Raw genomic sequence first — 19041 nt, 5'->3', positions numbered from 1 at the left:
TCTGAGACCATTTGCTGAAACTGCACCTTTTCCTTATGCATTTGATTGCTGCCTTCATTATATACTTAATTTCCACAGGCATCCACAACTATTTATGGACTGAACTCTTTTTCTTTGATTTGTCTACTTCTGTTTTATTGCTGCTTTAATTACCGTAGTGTTAAAATGTTTTCATATTTGATAAGGCGAGATCCTGCTCTTTAATTTGCTGGCTACTCATGCATGTTTTGCTTTTTAAAATAATTTGCACTATGGCTGCAGGGTAAAGAGAGACAAAGGTAGGTGTGGGTTGACCTGATGGACTTTCTCTCAGTATTCCAGGAGACAGATGATGGGAGACAACAAAGTAGAAAAGATGATCTATCCCATTTTATTCCAAACTTCAGTCATTTTCCAGCGTACCACTTCTATAATTTTTGACATATTTATGTCACCCACCTGCACTATTATTAATTAAACTTTTTCACTAATTCAATTCACTTTTATATTTTAAATATTTGTATTAAGCTTATTCTATGTAATATCTGTAAAGCATATATTAGATGTGGCAGTTATATTTTTTGTAACATATGAGTATTAAACTGAATAGGTAACAATAAAAATAAACATAGTCCATGTAGTGCCTAAAATTATTTTGTGTACTACCAGCAGTCTGAGAACACTGGTGTGAGCAAACCCTTCTCATCAATTCTCCAGATAAAAATCTCTACTCGGAAGGGGGCTGCCCTGGCTGGCTGGTCATATCTGTGGCTTAAGCTGGATGCTCACTGCACAGTTGGGTTCAGTTCATGAAAATCATCACAATGTTCACTTATAAATACTCTTCTGCATAATTATTATAATCCAATAAAAGTTTTAAAAGTAACCTTTAAAGTTTTAAGAGTATCACTGTATTGTTATGTGCTAATTACTGGTAATAAGATCTATTGCATATGCCCTTACATAGGTCGTGTGAAAAAATAGACTAATGAAGTGAGTAATAGTTACACAAATTTAAAATACTGGTAGAAGTTCTCTTCTTTGGGTTTTTTATGTTCCTGCAAGCAAATCCATCCTCCCCAAGACCTCCAAAAGGGCCACAGGTGATATCATAGGCCAGTGAGAGCCTCCATAGGATGATAATATGTCAGTGAAGTGATCTGTAGGGCAGAATTAGACAATAATGCCAAAGGCCAGAGCCTCAATATCCTTACCTCTTAGTCTTTATTAAAGGCAAACAGAGATAAATGGAAAATGTCGTCCTGACCTCATGAAGATCAAATTAAAGCGCAAGATTGCACGGAATCAAATATCATCTACTGACCTGTCACAAGCACTTACTCAGACACAAACAAGCACACACCACACTCTTTTTTCTCTCCCCGCAGGTGATACTGGCTTTCAGACTTCTAAATTCTCTGCTTTCACAGTCTAACCTCTGGCTAAGCACCCACAGCACTGATATTAATAAAGGTTGCAAAATCACTGATGCTAAATTCTCACTGCCAAGTAGAAGCTGCTGCTTCTGGCATGGAGATTCAAATAGCTTGTATCATTTGTCCTTTAAAACAGTATAAAATAAGGGTGACTGGTTAGCTCAGTTGGTTGGAGTATGGTGCTAATAACACCAGGGTTGCTGGTTCGATACCCATCTGGACCATGGTGAGCTGTGCCCTCCTTAAAAACAAACCACAAAAAACAGTATAAAATATCATAACCTATAATATAGTCAATTTCTTTAATATATTACTTAATATTGGTTATGATTACATTTACGGAATAAATAGTGTAAGTTTTTGAAGTTCTTTATAATATGAAATAAAAAGAATAAAAACAGTATGCAATAATCCAGTTCACTTCTCTTGGTAGCCACGCAAACAAATCTCCAATATTTGAGTTACAGCGTAATACTAGGAACTACAGCATTCTTTAAGGGCATCTATTAATTTGTTTCATGTTAAAAAACAATGCAACTAGTGACCTCAGAATTCAACCTGTAGATTTTCAATTATAAGTCCCACAGTTTTCATCACTATTTGGGGGTCACTTGAATAGGAGAAGCCCATGGAGAAAGATTGCTTGTCACAGGAAAATCTGGAGGCTTGCTTTCTCAAGTATCTTTCAGAGGCCTATTGATTTCTTATTTCCTACCATTTAAGTCTCTCCTTCCACTGGTGCCTCTGCCTTTCAATGTGGAACTCTGTTTCTTATGTCTGATCTTCCTAGAACAGAAAGCCTTAGTATGCAATTCCTGACCTGTAAAAGGCTTCTCTCTCCATCCAAAAGTCCCCAAAAGACCTGCCTGAGAGGGCACACTCACTCTTAATATACCCATCTAGGCTGATCTATTTGCATAATTCAATTTTCAATTTCCAGAAAGCTTAGGGTGTCTTATGCCAATTATATATACCTAAAGTTTCTCCAAATCTAATTGCAGTGTTGCCAGCTTCTCTTGTTGTACTTCCCCAAACAAGTGATATAACCCTTTCTATGAATGTAATTTGGAGAACAGTCGAGGTAGGAATTCCTGTGAGGCTTCCAATGATGGGGTACTTCCAGTTTCAGGGTACTTGATGCCAGGTGATGTCGTTCTATCACTGAGTCTCAAACAGGGGGTTCAGATACAGCTGCGGAACAGAGCATCTGCTAGTGCAAGCCTGGACTGGTGATTTACAGCCACAGGGAACATAGTCACTAATATTGTAATAACTATGTATAGTGCCAGGTGGGTACTAGATTTATTGGGGGACCACTTCGTCAGGTATATAAATGCCTAATCACTACATTTTACTCCTGAAACTAATATAACATTGTATGTCAACTGAAAAATAAAAAAAGAAATTAGTCCCGGGTGAAGCCAGGATAGGACAGGGGTGAGGGGCCAACTGTTCAAAGGGTGACAGAAGGTGCTGGCTGCAGGGAGGCAGAAAGCAAAAATAATGAGAGGAAGGTGACCACTTGGGCAAAGGCTTCTTTTTTCTCTTCCACCACAAACTAACAAGGACGCATGGCATCCGCCTAGCCTATCATAATTGCGCTTACGCATACTTTGGTGGGTGGAGCACATTTGTTTTCTCCTCACCTTTCACATGTGCAATCTGGTGGAGATGAAGAGACTTTTTTTTTTTTTTAATTTGTGAATTTTAGCTGTTATTTTAGATGGTTCAAATGTTCCTTCCACACCCAGTTAATATTATAAAATAGGCCATTCTGGCTTTGGTGAGGCAAGGGTATGATTAAGACGTGATGCACTTTTTGGCACCGTATTTAAATCTTTGTATTATTCTGGGACATATGTTCTCAATCACATGGTTGCAGTTTTACAACTTGGTATAATTCTTGTATTTGATTCAGCATAGGGCTTTGTTCCCTTTAAAAATTCACCTAATGGAAACTTGTTCTATTAGGTCAAGTTTTCCTGGAAGTGGACTCTGAGTCACAAATTCAGGTACAAGAGATGCATTAAAGAAAGGCTCCCAAGGGACACCAACCAGTAGGAGGACCGAGAAAGGGAGGGAGTCAGCAGAGTGGGCTATCCTGCGAAGTCCCAGCCTCAGCCTAATTCAGAGGGGAGTTCTGGAGCATACATTATGCCTCAGAGCATGTCTTTCCTTGAGACAAGGAAGTTGGGCTTTTGATACCCAAACCCATCATCCTGGGGTTATTCCTCTTGTTTGCTCAAAACAAGCACATTTTATTTGCCTATTGCAGGGGTTCTTAACCTTGTATAGAATGAGCTCAGGCCAAGGGGAATGGTGGATAGGGTGGGAAGGAGCATGGCCTGGTGGCTATAGTTTCCGGACATTGATGGCTCTCTATATGGGCAGAACTTGCTCTAGTACTTGGTCACAGTACTTGGCCTTTGACTGTAGAGCAATTAGCTGGGGGCTGGGCACACAGAACTGACAAGAGAGACTTAAGGGGGCACCAACAGTGACACCCACGGTGCTACCCTCCATACAGCCTGCTTTCACCACCAAGCACCTGTCATGGGTCTTTCATCATGTTCTGCTGCAAGAGGAAATGAATAATATCTTTGGAAAGCCCTGGGGTTGGCGTCTCGTTATCCAAAGACTCACTTCCTTCTTCCAGTGGGTAGAAATGGGTGTCCCTGGAATGCTTCTGTAAGACTGAGCAGCCATCCCGGTTAAAGATGACCTGGGCCATTTGAAAACTTCGAAGGGCATACTTCTGGCTCTCCTGGCCCTTCAGGTCATTGATTTTCTGAGACAGGCACTGGCAGACAGATGCGGAGAGTGGATTTCCAGAGGCTGGCTGTGGATGGCCAAACAGTTCATAGAATCTATCCAGTGATTTCCGGAGTCCGTCATCCTCTGTCTTGGTCTCTGGTTGGGCTTTCACAGAAGGGTCAAGCCAGAAATTCTCAGAGGTACAGGAATCTCTTTGTGCAATATTTAGGTTACTGGTGTCTGCAAGACAAAACACATCCCAATACTTGAACACATATTTGAAAATACCAGAAAGTCAGCAAGAACAGATAACGTCTCTTTTCAATTCAACACACTTACTGGTCCTGGGTAACGGGCAATGGGCAGAATCAGATGATTTCAGAATTCATGCCCATCATCCTGGGGTTATTCCTCTTGTTTGTTCAAAACAAGCACATTTTATTTGCCTATTGCAGGGGTTCTTAACCTTGTATAGAAGTTTCAGGGTGACTGTGAACTTGGATGAGGAAACAAATTGTATCTTTATTTTCACTAACCTCTACCTGAAATTCAGCATTTCCTTCCATGATGAATATAGGCAATAAACCCATAGGCAGCAGTACCTGTGACTTTTCACCAATAGATCACACCTATTTTCATATAACATTATGGTATGTTGAAGATATTTTGAAATATTACTTACGCCTATCACTATGCTATGGACTGAATTGTGTTCCTCCAAAATTCGTATGTTGAAGCCCTAATCCCTAATGTGACTATTTGGAGATGGGGCTTTTAGGGGCTTACAGTTAAATGAGATCATAAGGGTGGGGCCCTAATCTGATAGGATTGGAGGATTTATAAGAAGAGGAAGAGAAAGCTCTCTTTCTCCGCACACACACATCAAGGATAGGCCATCTGGGAACACAGAGAGAAGCCAGCTATCTGCGAGGCAGGACAAGAGACCTCACCAGAACCTGACCATGCTGATAGCCTGAGTCTAACTTCCAGCCTCCAGAACTATGAGAAAATAAATTTCTCTTAAGCTACCAGTTTATGGTATTCTGTTACGGCAGCCCAAGTAAACTAAGACACACTACTTTGAAATCACCGTAGTTATTATTCCTGACACAAGATCTTATTATCTAAGCATTAATTTAAGAAAACATATATTCGTTACCATATCACACATTTGTTCTTTAAGTATTTTAATAACTACATTTCAATTTTTTCCCTTCGTAATGCTGTGTGTTTTACTTTATACATTTAAAAACTTTATTCTGAGAAAGGGCTGATGGGCGTCACCTGATTCCAAAGGGATCTATTGCACACAGTGAAGCCCCCTAATGCAGACAATTCTGGGCATTTATACAGTTCAGACATTTCTTTTTCTACTCCCTACAATGATCCTAGAGACTCTTTACCTCTAAATTGAAAGCACCACCTTTGTGTTATTTATTTAAACAAATAAACTAAGTGATTTAATGATAGACAATAATAAACTAGAATTCGAGCCAAATCCTAGTTCTTGATCTAACTTTCTGTATCTCTCTGGGCACCACTAACTCTTAACACCGGAATCTTTTAGGTCTTATGAAACAAAGAACTTTCCAATAATTGTGTTCTAGAAAAGATTTTACACAAATAATTAACTTGTAACTTGCTGAATTCCTGATACAGCCACAAGTTTTATGCTTTAAACTTTTATACTTTAAATCAAAATAGTATGTTTTCCTTTTTTTCACCCTGATATTTAAGCTTTAATAAATTACTAGCGTTAATTCCACATACCCACTCCCCCCGTCCGCTAACTCAATTACTAGTTATGATAAAAATATCTGTAGTTGTTAATGATGAAGAAAGTTGCATGCCGTTATGGAAGGCAGTGTGGAGGTTCCTCAAAAAATAACGAATAGAATTGCCATATGACCCAGCAATCCCTCTCCTGGGTATCTACCCAAAAAATCTGAAAACATTTATACATAAAGACACGTGTGCTCCAATGTTCATTGCAGCTTTGTTTACGGTGGCCAAGACATGGAAACAACCAAAATGTCCTTCGATAGATGAATGGATAAAGAAGTTGTGGTATATATACACAATGGAATACTACTCGGCGGTAAGAAAAGATGATATAGGAACATTTGTGACAACATGGATGGATCTTGAGAGTGTAATGCTGAGCGAAATAAGTCAGACAGAAAAAGCAGAGAACCATGTGATTTCACTGATATGTGGTATATAAACCAAAAACAACAAAAGAACAAGACAAACAAATGAGAAACAGAAACTCATAGACACAGACAATAGTTTAGTGGTTACCAGAAGGTAAGGGGGGTGGAGGGTGGGAGATGAGGGTAAGGGGGATCAAATATATGGTGATGGAAGGAGAACTGACTCTGGGTAGTGAACACACAATGGGATTTATAGATGATGTAATACAGAATTGTACACCTGAAATCTATGTAATTTTACTAACAATTGTCACCCCAATAAATTTTTAAAAATAAACTAAAAAAAAGAAAGTTGCATGATGGAGTGGGTGGAGTTTTAGAAAAGGAGCTGAGATTTGGGGTTTTGATTCTAGCTTTGCTAGTAGCTCGCTTTGTCCCCTTGAATGAGCCATACCACCTTTCTGGGCTTTAGCTTTCTCATGTATAAAACAAGAGTTCTACTAAGCAATGTCTCATCTATGGTAACATAGGGAACAGAAAAGCATATAATCCAAAGCATTAGGGCATCCCAAAAGAAAGTGGACACATGCTCTCTGAGACACACACAGACTCACACATGGACTAGCATTCATTAATCCAATACAACAGTAGCTCCAACAGCAAAGCACTGTGCTAGGAAAGGACAAGATGAGCCCAGAACATCTTACTGTTCTAAAATGCTCAAAGAATGATGGGGGCATGTCAAGCGAGGGGGTGGGGGCACAGAGGCCAGTTCGAGAGGGATCCTGTGGCCAAATCTGGAACAACTTGAGCATCAAAATAAATCATGAGAGTAACATATTACAAACCACTTATTAAACCACGAATCCATACAATAATTGAAAGTTTGATGAGGAACAGGATATTTACAGTCTCAGAGTAATTCCCCATACAATACTTATTAATCAAAGAATAATGTTCTAGAGGAGAAGCCTGGCAAATATCACCTTAATCAAGTGATCTAGGTGAACAGCACCAGTTAATGGGACAAAACAAAATCATGTGCCACCTGACCAGATGCAACAGGAAGACCCAGCATCACTTCTCTGATAGTACTAACAAAGATGCCTCATCTGAACCCAACTATGAGGAAGGGTCAGACAAAATCACAGTGAAGGGCATTCTACAAAATGACTGGCCTGTGCTCTTCAGAAGTGCCAATGTCATAAACACAAAGGAAAGACTAAGCAACTGTTCCATACTGAAGACTAAAGAGATATGACAACTAAAGGTAACACATGATTTTCAACTGGATCTTTTTGCTGTAAAGAACATTATTGGGACTACTTGAATGGGGGCTGAGGATTAGATGATAGTAATGTTATAACTATTAATTTCCTGATTTTGATGATTGCATTGGAATTAGGTAGGAGAATGTCCTTGTTTATAGGAAAATCAGGGGTGGTGGGCATCAGATTGGCGACTAACTCTCAAATAATTAATGAAAACAAGTTATTTGTATTGTATTTGCAAATTTTCTATGAGTTTGAGATTGTTTCAAGAAAAAAATTAAAACAAATCTCTGGAGGAAGAATCGTTAAAACTTCCTTTGATGGTCTACTTTAATAAAACAAAACAAAACAAAAAAACGAAAAACCTTAGCCCAGGGCTTGGCGAATATTATTTGCCTAACAAATGGTACTGCTGTTAGAGAGCTGAGAGGGGAAGGGAAGGGGATCTGAAATGGCAGGACGAGGTGTCCCTTCCCACGCCCTTCCCCACAGATGATCTGGTCCTGAGGTGGTCAGGCGGGAAGATGGGGGCTGAGAAGAGTCAATGGGAAGAGTGGAAGAGTGAAGAGAGATGCCTGGCAGTAACACTGGGTAAGGTGGAGAGGTCTTGAAACTGCCTACCCAAGGCAGCCATTTGTACAGAACACGCCAAGTAGCACAGCATGTACTTATTAAGTAACTGGTCAATAACTTTGATATGAAGGGTTTTGACTTTCCATCTGAGTTTCATTTTTATATTTAATTTTTGAAATTCAGTATCCTAAATTCAGTGTCCAAAGAAACCCTACAAAACTCATGTGTCTCCTCTATTTTTCATGCAAATATCAAGCCAACTGCAACTCATCTTCAAAGAAAACCTCCTTGCCCTTTCCAGAAGAGCAATAACAATATGGGTTGAGTCATTCACTGTGTCAGTTCTCTGGCACATTGTCTCCAGTTCATTTCACTCTTTGATTTCCTTTTAAAATTTGCTTTACTACCAACTACAAAGCCATCTCTCTGAACACATGGTTGGTGTGGCCTTTTGGACATCACTCTTTCTTCACCAGCATATAAAGCTAATTACTTCTCTTCCTGATGCACCTATGAAGGTCTCACAATTAAGTTCGCGAACTCATCCTTGAAAAAGTGCTACCTACCTCACTGCTGAGTATCACTATGGTCACCTTCAAAATACTCCCCTTGGGAAGCTATGCACTGATGCCAGCGCTTAGTTCACCCTTCAAATCAATTTTGGAACTCTTTCTGGAATGGCCATCAGAGCTGTCGTCGTATTATGCTTGATGTCCCGAATGTCATCAAAATGTCTTCCTTTCAATATTTCTTTTCTCTTTGGGTAAAGAAAGAAGTCATTAGGGGCCAGATCAGGTGAGTAGGGAGGGTGTTCCAATACAGTTATTTGTTTACTGGCTAAAAACTCCCTCACAGAGAGTGCCGTGTGAGCTGGTACATTTTTGTGATGAAAGAACCATGAATTCTTGGTGAAAAGTTCAGGTTGTCTAACTTTTTCACGCAGGCCTTTCAGCAATTCCAAATAGTAAACTTGGTTAACTGTTTGTCCAGTTGGTACAAATTCATAATGAATAATCCTTCTGCTATCAAAAAAAGTTGGCAACATCATTGCAACAAGTTCGTGAACTTAATTGTCAGACCTCATACATGTGGACAAAAGGACGATTCTTTGATAACTCAGCCAGTTCCTCTTAGTGGTGCATCCTCATAGCTATGTTCAAACCCCACCTTATTCTACCTGTTGGTATAGCCCAGACTTGTAGAGCTCACACTAGAGGACAGTAATGTCTACTTTAGGGAGACGTTTTTGCGTCAGTGATTGGAAAGTGCTACTTGCAGTTAGTGAGCGGGGTTGAGGATGTAAATATCCTACAATGTAGAGGATAGTCCCATACAGCAAAGAATCATCCTTCCCCAACGTGCCAGTAGTGCCCCTTTCCCCTGCAGGAACTCTGGCTCAAAGAACGGATTCTAGAAGAAGTAAATGCCGAATCCCACTGCATTTTCATATATTGATGTGTCTCAAGCTCCCCTTTGCAATTGACCCCTGTACCATGCTCTTATTGCTGGCATCCATTTGTACTATGCATTCCTTCCTTCTCCGACCTTGTTTTTTTCCTCAGCAAGAGCCCCGGTCCCAGTCCCAATTCTGGCCTTATCTAAATTGGGTGGGACTTCCCTTTTTATTTCAATATGCTTTCTATCATTAATAAAATTTCTTTAGGAATTGGCAGGAAGAAATGGAGGACAGAGTTTCCTGTGGTAATACTTTTGCGTGCATTGTTTCAAGGTCCCCTATCTACCAGAGCATCTGTTTGTCAAATTTTCTTTTGACCAAAGAGACAAAACATAGAGCTGTTTGAGATTCTTATAAACCTAAAAATGCTTCTATATCTTCAGGAGTTATAGATGGTAAGTACCATCTAGAAATTACCATCCAGCCAATTAGCATGGAGCATTTGAGATTAATGGTTGTGTTCTGTGAGAGATGCTATTAGCCTTTAGAAACCCCGATATCTAATAGGGGTTTCTTCCAGAGAATCTTCATGGCACTTCTGTGGTTGATAAGTGCACAGCAGGATTCTACCTCTGTGAAACATTTTAGCTTCAACTTTAACAAGTTTCCTCTAAATGGATTTGATATTTAGAATTCTGTCTCCTTCGTGCATCAGAGTCAATCACTGCCCACTCTGCCTTATTTGTCCAGAATTTCTTTTACTAGCAACTGCTAATTGGGAGGAGCTGTGGTTTCAAGGCTGTGCAGAGCTGAAAGAAATCTAAGACTTAATAAAAAAGAATATGGAGAATTATCAGGATTTAAGGAAAGAAAGAATATGTGTCTTTTACAGTCTCCTTCTATGTTGCTCAGAGGGGAAGCTGCCCCTTTATCTGGGCAATGCAAGGCACACTCCTAAGTGTGGCCCTGCTACCTTGGTTTGTCTGTCGGAGGCTACCTGGGCCCCCGCTGGCTCTAAAAAGTCATGGACATGAGAAGGACATGGTGAATGGGGTGGATGGCATATCCTGGTCATCAACGGTCACTTACTAGCGCAGTTTGGATGCACGGTCTCATCTTTACGCCAGCAGTCAGACCTCAGAGGCCTCATATGTTCTCTACATGGGTGACACTACCATTTTTAGTATATGAGGGACAATGGCCCATGGATCTGGGGGCCCTGTTCTCCTGGTTTGCATCTTCCTGCTCCAGATCTCACTTCCTTTTCCTTCATGCCTTCTTCTCCTCTCACTCCTGTCACCCACTTCTGTGGAGGAGGAAAGGAGTGAATAGGATCATTGATTCAACAAGATTAAGCCCTATCTCCATCCCTACGGGCTGCGTGGAAGTCAGACTGCATTGTTGCCTTGAAGAATCTGACCTCTTTCTGAACCTTGATTGCACCAAGAAAGCTACCTCTTCAGAACCTTTGCACTTGCTGTTCCTCTGCGTGGAACACGCTTTCCCCACATAGCTGCATGACAGGGTCCCTCCCCTCCTTCAGGCCTCTGCTCAGATGTTACCTTCTCAGTGAGGCCTTCTGTATCTGTCAGGATGGATTGGGTTATGCTACATAACCAGCAAGCCCCAAATTTCAGGGGCATAAAACAACAAATGTTTATTTCTCACTACTTTCAGGCAGGGATGGGGAAAGCTCTGTCACTTCTGTTCGTGTATCATTGGCCAACGTGAAATCATAGGACCACACCTGATTTCAAAAGAATTAGGATGAAAAATTCTCCTGTAGGGAGCTGTAGAGAGTATTGGTGAACAACGATTCAGTCTACCACAACCGCCCTGAGCACACTATTTGAAATTCCATTTCCCTCACTTCCCTAGGCCCTGGCTGTCCCTCTCTCTCATTTGTCCTACATTTCCAGGTAAACCTAACAGAATCTAATAATATAAATGATTTGTGTGTTTGCTATCTATCATCTCCTACGCAAGGATGTTTTGTCTTGTTATCGGTGGTGGCCTCAGGGCCTAAAACAGTGCCTAGCATGTGGTAGATACATTTTTCAAATGGTGATATTTTATTTGATGAGTTTCATTTTCAAAGGCATAATAAATCTTTAATACGCAAAGATCTCCTTATTGTATGTTTAAGAAATTCAGAACCCCATGCACTCAATACATTCGTGGAATGAATAAAGGAGTGAATGAAATCAAGGTTAATAAGCTTTGGAATGAGACATGTAAGCAACACACGTATGAGTTAGCCAAACACCTATCTACTTCCAACACCCACACTACTCAGGGATATTTCCTAAAGACTGACAAAGTTTAAGGACACTTAAAAAAACTGTATAATAGTAAAAAGCAAGGAATTGCACACAGTATAACGAAAGGTGATGTGAGCAGCACATTCATCTAGATCTCTACTATCTAACACAGAGGCCACTGACCAACTGCAGGTATTTAGCACTTGAAATCAGGTTAGTCTGAATGGAGATGTAGGCATCAAATCACACCAGTATGAACAAATAATACATATCTCACTAATAATTTTAAAATATTGACTACAGATTGAAATAATAATATGTTGGATACATAAGGTTAAATAAAATATTTTATTAAAATTAATTGTTTCTTTTATGCTTTTTAAATGTAGCTACTAGACCATTTAAAGTGACTCTTATGGCTTGCATTATGTTTTTATTGGCTAGCAGCTGGTCTAGTCTTTATAGTTGTGATTTAAGAAAGCTTTGGCTCCACCGTTCTCTTCCTGAAGGTTCACGTTGAAGCTCCTGGAGACCAGATGACATTGTGAAGGCAGCCAGGATGAAGAGTTGCTGTACTATGAGGCCCTACCCTGGTTAGAGAAGCATAAGCTGTCCATACCCGGTTGGTCAGGGCTGTGCCGTCTTGCCTCTGTCAGATACCTTGCGGGACCACTCCTACAAGGAAGCGAGGATGAGCATCCTAAAGTGGCCCAGTCGTTTCTACCTTCAGACTAAGTAATTATGAACCATCTAACACCCAGGCCACAGGGTTTGGCCCAGTGCTAGATGGCCACGGTCCAGGAGGCAAAAGCCGAATAAAACTGGGATGGCAGGTTACACATGGACTGGGAAGATGGGTCATCTCCAGACAGTTGAAGTGGAGGGAAAAAGCTATACCCATAGGGGAAGGCCTGGAGGCAGGAATGCCTGTGAGGGTAGTGTGGGGAGGTCCAAGGGTCGGGAATTCTTATAAGAGAGGAGAGGCCTTAGGTTGTAGAGGACGTGAGTGCCTGCGGAGAAGCCAGGCAACCCCTTCTGAAAACCTCCAGCTTTGGACATTCCCTACTGTAAATGTGCACTAGTACTAGGGTGACCAGTACTCCCTAGGGTGACTGGGAGGTTTGCCCAGGACAACCCTGGTTTATGCCTGCTGTCTCAAGTCATTATTAATAGCACCCTCTTCTACTCTCAAATGGGTGCTGGGTCACAGGAGTCATTACATGTATACATAGATCATGAAACATTAGGTATATAACCTGATGCTGGAAACGTGGGGCAGATGTACCTGGGTCAACCGTGAGAGGTTCCTGCCCCATATCCCTATGTCCTGGGGGGTTGAGTTTTGATACCAAAAAGAATCCCAATCTGTGGTTGAAATCATAAGGTGTCTACAGTCTTTTGTTTGCTTTGTTTTTTCCTGAACCTTCCGTAGGTTTGTTTTACTGTCCTCCTCCTTTCCTTTCCCGTCTTTTACACATAAAAGTATTTCTCCTACCCCTTGCTGTCCGAGAACCTTTGGGTTTCTGTTCTACAAGTAAAGGGCCTTGATTCGCTCTACACCATCAGCAACTTGCTTTGATTCCTCTCTTTTTTATTTGCTCCCCCACGACCACCCCCACATAATAACACCAGCATTGGAGTTCTAAGGCATCTTCCTTCCTAATACCATAAAATTAATGAACAAAAAAATCAATAAGTGTAAGCTTCCTGCTGTCTTATAGCAACCCTGTTGGTTTATACATTTTAGAATTTGCAACTGTTCCTTTAAAAGACAAAATCCACACACTTACAAAGGGGGAAGTGGGCAGGGTGTGGATATCAAGATATTAATACTTCAAAAGGAGGGATGGTCTGAGTCAGGTGCTTTTGAAACCGCAGTCCCCGTCCGTACTTGTTTACCTCTAAAGCTAAAACTGGGTGAATCACCCTGAGGGGAGGTGGGATATGCTGTCACCTTCATCCTAAACAACAAATAGATGCAATGGGCAAAGGAAAGGGTCTTCTGAAAAGGCAACAGTTGAGAAATAAAATGAATGCTGGAAAAAAAACAAAGATATGTGTGATTGGAGAATCATCCTAAAATTAGGTACCCAGGACAATTATATTAGGCATATCTCTAGTGTGCGATTTGTAAGCTATCTTACTTTTACCTTGGCATTTATATTTTTCTTAAGAAATTAAAATGTTCTGAAATCTACAAGGAACTATAATATCCAAGTTCACGTCACTCCGAATCAACAATCAACGTTGTCATATTTGCTTTAAGTCTTTTTTCTTGTTAAAGAATTAAACATTTCGATTAAAATTGACCATTTCTACATATAAATTTATTCCTTCCAGCCCATTTTTATACCTTCCACACAGATGTATCCATAACAAATACAGAGTGTTGCTTTGTGTGTGGTGGTCATTGTAATTTTAATTTCAATATACAAACTTTTGCTTTTTTTCACTCAACTTAATGATTTTTTTACTTCTAGCCACTGTTGATATGTCTGAATCTACTTCATAGTATTCTAATGTAGGTACATACTGCATTATTTTTCATCCATTCTCTTGCTAATGGTATGTAGGTTGTGTCTAATTTTTCACTATCACAAACAAAGACTCAGTGAGCCCCCTGGTACATGCCTCCTTACATACTTGTGTGAGGCTTTCTCTGGAAATACACCTAGAAGTGAAGTTGCTGAGTCAAAGGGAATATGCATTTTCAATGTCATTAGATCCTGAGGAATCACTCTACAAAGTAGCTGCAGTATTTACAGTCCCATCAGCTGGGTCTGGGTTTTCCTGTTTCTCTGTGACTTTGCCAAACCCCAATACTGTCAGATGTTTCAGATGGTATCTTCTTATCTAGGTTTTCATTTCCCTGATGACTTATACAGCTGAGCTGCTTTTCATACACTTGTCGGCCATTTGGGTTTCCTGTCCTATGAACTGTCTACTCATATTCTTTACCACTTTTTTCTATTGGGTTTTGTATCTTTTCTCTCTTCTTTTTAATGGCACAAAACAAATTACAAAAAAACAAAACAACAATATCTTTTCTAACTTTTCTTCACTTCATCTCAGTCTGAAGGGGATTAAAAGGAATGTGCGAGTGAACAAAAGACTTCATCGGAAGCCTCAAGGTTTGTTTGGAGTGGCAAATCTTCTCAAGCAAAACAACCCTCACAGGGTCAGTTTATCACTTCTAAAAAGTGATACTGTATTTCTACTCCATTTAGTAAAAAAGTCATGCACCCAGCTGGATGCAGGGGCAGGGAAAACATCCTGGTCCCATCCAGACTAGAAAATTGAGACCAAGTCTCCAGAATTATTTGATGAAGGGGTTGGCAAATAGAACCAGAAAAGGCTAATCTGCTCATCAATTTTCTTTAATAACATGATCTTCATCTGGCTATCACTTGCCATAATTAGAACCAGTGATAGCTTTGCATGTTGGGGATGAAGAGGTAGGCAGGGGAATCCAGAGCCTCTCTACGCGACTCAGATAATGAAAGTTTAGGAACCACAGGCTAGGATCCTGAAACTGCTTAACAGTTCTTTTCTTTACTATGACATTGAGGCTTAGCCTGAGGCTTGATTTAAATCAGCTTGGTTTTGCGTTTTGTTTAGTAACAAGTTAAAGGATCAGAATCTGACCCCTTTACAGCTAGGAAAATCACGGGGGGAATTATCTGGTTCAACTCTCTCACGTTCTGGACCAGAACTTTACAGCTGGAGCTAGAAGAAGAAGTAGGACCCCTGACCCCATCAATCCCTGAGAAGGGTCGATGAGGCCAGGCTGTCAGACAAGGGAACCCAAGATACAATCCCCTTCAGTAGCTGTTTGGAATTAGGAGCTTCACTGTTAAACACTTGAAGCAACCATTTAAAAGATTTTCCCCAAAACGGTTTTTTACATTTCATTTTACATGGGAGGTCTCAGCAGATTTGTTTCATATCCTGGCCTAGATAGTAAGGAACACTTGTGAGCAGAAAGGAAAAGCAAATGATTGGGATCTAGGTTGCTATGGCAACATTGCTATTTTTGAATATGACTGTTTACTTCAGCAGAGTTAAGTTAAATGTGAGCAGCTAATTAAGGTGATGCTTGAATCTTTAACCTTAACCTTCACTATAAGAAAAAAGTAAGCACTTTAAAATGCTGCTTGTAGTGTTGCTGGAGATAGATGTAGCAGGGAGATCATTCTCCTTTGCTGGGGAAGCAAAAACCTCAGCCCTCTTCCTTGACAAGCATTGGGGGCCTGCTCACAATCTGGCCACATCCACAAGTCAATATTTCGTCATTTTAAGATTTAAAGAGGAACAGAATTCCTATCAAAACAAAGCCTGTTCCAGGGTTGACATCAGCAGTAAGACTTTCTGAGACTGCAATAGACAAGGAAAATCTGACGTTTTTCTACACACAAGTAGAATTTTTGTTAGATGCTTATTTGTGTCAACAGATTTCACTCCACCTCAAATTGACGTTAAGTACATTGTAATGTAGGGTCTCAGCTCCCGCTCCCCATACAAGAACGCAGTATATGGTGAGGCCAAAAAGGAACAACAACGGAGCCATAGACAGGGGAGTCATACCACTATATTCTCAATAGCAGCTGGTCGAGACACAAAAAGTCGGACCAACACGATCCGCAGTCCACAATCCGCTTGCTAACCACACTTACTAGCTGCAATCTGCGCTTGCTAGCGTAGCCACGGCAGTTATATTAGTGGCTAATAGCTAACTGGTTACAGCTGATGGCCATCTACTACCCGAGCCAGCACCTTTCCACGTGAGGTCGAGAGCCTGGAAACTGCTCTCTGGGACTCCATTCCTACAAAATCTATGAAGTCACAGACTGAATTGTAAACCAAGACACCAGAATGTAAATACATAGCTGAATGCTCCCTCTTCAAAATAATCACTCCGGGGGCCAAGCTCTTATTTTTAAAATGCTGCCATTGCTGAGAGCATGTTGGAGCCTCTTTAGCAAGTGTCTTCATGCCCTCTGGAAGCATTTTCTGGATGTCTGCATTGGTGGCGAATCTCCTTTTTGGAAACTGTCAAGACACATTAGGAGTGAAATCTGATAAATAATGTTGGTGAGCAAGCAGGGTAACATGGCATGGAGTGAAAAGCAAGATTTGGAATATAAATGTCTAACCCTTATGCTATACACCTGAAAGTAATATGATATGGACTTTCAACTGTACTTAAAAACATTGTGGGGACAGAGTCCCAGAGAGCAGTTTCCAGGCTGTCGGCCTCATGTGGAAAGGGGCTGGCCCGGGTAGTAGATGGCCGTCAGCTGTGGCTAATTGACCATCAGCTATGGGCTATTTATTGAGCACTGACAATGTGCTAGGCTTTAATGCTAATAAATCATTTAATTCATAGCTCCTGATATAACTGCCGCAGTAGCACTGCTTGGGGAGTCGGTTGGTTGGCAGATAGAGAAGCAGACAGCAGGTTGCGGGTTGTGTGGAACCAGCCTCCAGTGAGACTATAGTGGTATGAACCCCTACCTTTGGCTCCGTGGGTGTTCCTTTTTGGCCTCACCATGTCCTGCATTCTTATGTGGGGAGCGGGAGCTGAGACCCCACAGGCCACATCGCACGACAAATGGCACAGCGAGCAAGGTCCCCCCGCACGACAAACATTTTTTAAAATTTTTAAATAAATAAAAACAAGGTTTATCTCCAAAAGGAGATTGCATTTCTTGTTTCATAAGCTGGTTCTGAAAGCAGTTCTCACAAAGGAGTTCTAAAACCAGTTCTGTACTACAATAGGCAGCATGTTTCCGATGTGTATATATTTTCAAATTTGTGACTTTGAAGGACAGAACTAACATGGATATAAGTTCTCACCTTTGTAAAAAAGCTCTTAGCTATAGATCAGAAAGCTGAATACTTTTGTCCTGACAGATGAGATGCTTGCAAGCATGGATTTTTTGCCTTTAAGAAGGTTTGAGTTCGAGTCTTAGCTTGGCCACTTACTGGTTATTTGACCTTGGGCAAGTGACTTAACATCTCTGACGCTCCATGTCCTCACCTGTCAAATGGGGTTAATAACAGCTCTTACTTCACAGGACTGTTGTTAGAATTAAATGATTTATTAGCATTAAAGCCTAGCACATTGTCAGTGCTCAATAAATAAAGCCACTTAATAATGATTAGTATCACAGTGATAAGAGTAGTATCAACAGCAGAGTTGTTATATATCGGTATTAAGGTATTTGTCATTTAACATCTGGGATTTTCAGAAGTGAGATGTAAATGCTCCAATATGTCTCCTATACAGTGACAGATGCATATCGTAAGGAAAGTCCAGATGAACAAGCATTTATTCCTCACTAGAAGGAGCATCACCTTTACCAAAAGCTACTGCCCCAACCTGACATCAGAGTGGATGGGATGAAGCATAGCGAACATTCCCCATTTCACAGCAGTAGGATTATGACTACAGAGAGGTCCCAAGTGCACGCTCTGCAAAGCAAACATGATCCCAGCGTGGGTGGAAACAGCAGGAGCCTCAGTGTGTGGGAGTGTCAAACACAGAAGCCCAGGCTGGTAGAGTCCTCCAGCTGGCCCTCAGCACATCTCCCCAGGGAAGACCAGCACCAGCGTGTAGGTGGGACTGAAATGACTCAATCTCCAGGGAGCCTGACGGTGGTGGTGGTTTTGGAAGTTGATGGAAACTATAAATCAAGCAAAGACCTTCAGGGGAAAGTTTGGGTGAGTAAATATATTGAAGAAGGAGAAACAGGCTACATTAAAAAAAAAATGGGGGAAGTAGGCAGAAAAGATCTAGGGTTCACAAAATGACTTCTGGCTGAGTCAGAATTGTACTGCTGAGTTAAATTTAAAAAGGTAAGATGAGACCAGGAAATAAAATGAGAATACTTATAGGAGATAATTTTCAATCTCCTTCCCTCTTCCTCCCTTCTCCCATTTACAGTTGGATCTGAAGAAGGGCAAAGATTTGCACCTTCTCTTCTGTAGCAAAAAACTTCAGAGAACATGGAAAACTCAGAGAAACTGGGGGAAAAAATCCACAAACAAAATTTAAAATAGCATAATACAATCTATTCAGAAAAGGCCTATAACCAGCAGAGAAGTGAAAGCTGGGGCTGACTGAATGACAGAAAATATGGGACATGAGGGGTTAGGATGTATTTGTGTTGAAAATGTTTCTAACATGGATTATTAAGAGCTAGAAGTGAGTGCAAC

General features: G+C 40.8%; 1 protein-coding gene across 3 annotated transcripts in view; it reads right to left on the bottom strand.

Moving 5' to 3' along the window:
• Positions 1-1683: 1683 nt before the first annotated feature.
• Positions 1684-19041, bottom strand: part of SHLD1 (shieldin complex subunit 1) — a 66941-nt gene continuing 49583 nt past the window's right edge. For all 3 annotated transcript variants that reach the window (XM_019734924.3, XM_088789254.1, XM_074317417.2), the window contains one exon: positions 1684-4409. In XM_019734924.3, coding sequence (XP_019590483.3) covers positions 3967-4409 — 443 coding nt within the window. In that variant the 3' untranslated portion in view covers positions 1684-3966. The remainder of the gene's footprint in view (positions 4410-19041) is intronic.

The sequence above is a fragment of the Rhinolophus sinicus genome, chromosome 13, assembly GCF_057876585.1.
Source record: "Rhinolophus sinicus isolate RSI-liver-muscle chromosome 13, RSI-T2T, whole genome shotgun sequence".
Lineage (NCBI taxonomy): Eukaryota > Metazoa > Chordata > Mammalia > Chiroptera > Rhinolophidae > Rhinolophus > Rhinolophus sinicus.
This window is presented reverse-complemented; position numbering and strand designations above follow the sequence as displayed.